Source organism: Vigna umbellata, chromosome 1, assembly GCF_029865625.1.
Source record: "Vigna umbellata cultivar VRB3 chromosome 1, Vumbellata_1.0, whole genome shotgun sequence".
In the NCBI taxonomy this organism is placed as follows: domain Eukaryota; kingdom Viridiplantae; phylum Streptophyta; class Magnoliopsida; order Fabales; family Fabaceae; genus Vigna; species Vigna umbellata.
In genome coordinates, this window is record NC_142165.1 from 17572586 (window position 1) to 17575278 (window position 2693).

General features: G+C 25.5%; 1 protein-coding gene across 1 annotated transcript; it reads right to left on the reverse strand.

Annotated features, from left to right (window-relative positions):
* Positions 1 to 279: 279 nt before the first annotated feature.
* LOC148204837 (calmodulin-like protein 5) lies at positions 280 to 730 on the reverse strand. Its single transcript, XM_088106610.1, has one exon. The coding sequence runs from the start codon at positions 648 to 650 to the stop codon at positions 363 to 365; it is 288 nt and encodes a 95-aa protein (XP_087962736.1). The 5' UTR covers positions 651 to 730; the 3' UTR covers positions 280 to 362.
* Between the last annotated feature and the right edge of the window lie 1963 nt (positions 731 to 2693).

Consider the following 2693-nt stretch of genomic DNA (forward strand, 5'->3'; position numbering starts at 1 on the left):
AATTAATATAGACTTTTACAAATATATAGTTACGTTGCTTAATAGTTGTACAACTACCTTCTCTCGGTGCACGTTGTTATTGATAATATGCTCAAAATAAATACGATAAATTGCAATATAGTTCTGTCATGATTTTATATTTAAGAGAGAAGAAGAAAAAAGAAAAATATTTTTAAATCATTTTAAATTTCGATTTTTAAGTGATGGAAGATTATTAAGTGAGTAGGAATATAAAATTATTTATAAATTATGAATCCATCTTAATTATGTAGAAATGGATAAAACATGAACACAGACTATATTATGTATATCTCATCATCTGGACTACATGTATATAAATATATTATTGGAAAAAGGATAATTTATTTTCCAAAACCACGAGAATGAAGATACTCGAGGAGAGAGTCGATTTCCTGACCGCTGATCTGACCGTCGTTGTTGGCATCGATTTTTCTAAAAGCACGTTTGGCTCTCCAACCAGGGAAGAAGGAACCTAAATCTTTGAGAGCATGCTTCAGTTCTTCTTTGTTGAAATGACCATCTTTGTTTATGTCTGCTTCTTTCAATACATTCATTATTTTGTGCATCGTGACAGTCTGAGGAAAGTCTTTTTCTCTCGACACAAATGTTGTCTTTTTGGAGTAAATCATCGTATTTTGGTTTCACTAAGTGCTCTTTTGATCTTTCTGAAAAGAGTGAGAATGGAAGAATGGCTATGGTTTCACCAAATGCTAGACTGAGGGTATTTTATAGAGGCTATTGTCAGCTCAAGAATCTTATCCTTCTAAATCAATATCACTCTTTTTTTAACTCTTTCATTATTTTTTTTTACTTCCACAAATTATTGATGGAAAAAACAATTTATTATTATAATAGTAAATAACCGTTATTGTAGGTTATGTTATTATTTTGTTTCGATAAAATTAAAGCTAATAATTCAGAAGATACGTAGAAATTATTGATATAAAAATGTGAGTCTGAGTTAATACCTAATTAACAAAAATGATATGTTATTGAAATTGTTTAGCCAATTGACGTATGCATGCATATCTCAGCAAAGCATGTAAGAAAAGGAATCTATGTCGTATGGATGGTTGATATCATATATTCCAATTTGGCAACAACCAGATCTCCCAATATTTAGGTTAGTCATACATAACAAAATTAAAACATGCATATATGAGATTATAGATGATATGTGAAATAAAAAAAATATATTAAGATTTCAAACATGAATTTAAATTTTACATTTGAATAAAAATAACAAAATTGAGTAATATATAAAAATGAAAACCGACTGATAAATTTATTTTCTAAATTTTTTTGTTAAAAATAGTATCAACTCGATTGATTTAGTGATAAAGTTATTCTTATTATTCTTGTCGCGTTATCTAAATACTTCTGTCAAATGTGGCATATGATTCTTTGATAATATGGCACCCAATTATTTGCATTAAAAGTTTTGTTCATAAATAGTGATAGTAAATTTTGGTGAGAGCATAAAAGAAAGATAAGGAAGAATCTCTACCATATGGCTTAGATAATCAGCAATAGCAAAACCCTTGAGCTATTTTAACTGGTTCCTCATTCTTGTGATTTGGTTAACAAAATAAAGTTTAATTAAGCTATAAGTTTCTCAAAATTTAGATATTTTCATTAATTTTTTTTTTGTATATTAAATATTTAAAAATTAATATTTTTAATTAAATAAGTTTTTAAGCTTCTTCTTGCTAACTTGTAATTTTTGTAACTAATATAAAGTTATATTACTATATCAACTGATTGAAAACGTATTAAATAATAAAAGTATCATGTTTCCCCAAAAGTTTCAAATCATTACTAACAAAAACTAAGAAATCGTTATTGTCACGTAAGTAATGATATCTTACATTAATTATAATATTATTCATATTAATCTCAAAATAAGTTGGTGAACAAGATATTACATATTAATTATAATAAGTATATCAATAGTTAAAAAAAGAAATTAAACAAATATTATTTAATTAAAAATTATAAAAAATTTAAATATTTAATGAACTAAAAAAATTAATAAAATATTTAGTCAAACATATTTGAAACTCCAAAAACAAATCAAATGTTAGAATTTAACAAGTTCAAAGTTAAACATGCTCCGCTTAAAAGATAGTTTTTAAAATCATATTAAATTATATAAATATTATGTAATTTTTTAATAAATTAAATAGTATTTTTAATTAAATAAATTAAAATTATTATTTTTATATTTTAAATCAATTATAATTATTGGTTTTCAAATAAGTTCGACCAGAATAATCAACTCAGGCTAAATAGATTTAGGCTTTTTAGGGTTGGTCCTTATAGGCTTAATGACCCAAACAGGTCAAAATTGGGCTAGCCCCTGAGCTTGTAGGCTAACTTGGATAAGTGTAATATTCTGATGGTTATTACTTTCTGTACCATATCTCAACGTCTTATCATTCAGGAATTCATTTTCGTAACACATTAAGATAAATTCAGAAATACCCCTAAACTACTTTTATGTTGCAATTCAAGTGAACTTTGAAAAAAAAAACGTAGCAAAATTTTAGACCTTATGTCTTGGTGTTTGCATTGTGCTGCAATTTTTTATTTTTATTTTTATTTTACTTTTTTTTTCAGGACTTTTACTCTATTTTCTTCGATGGATATGTCAATCTTCTTTAAAATATTTT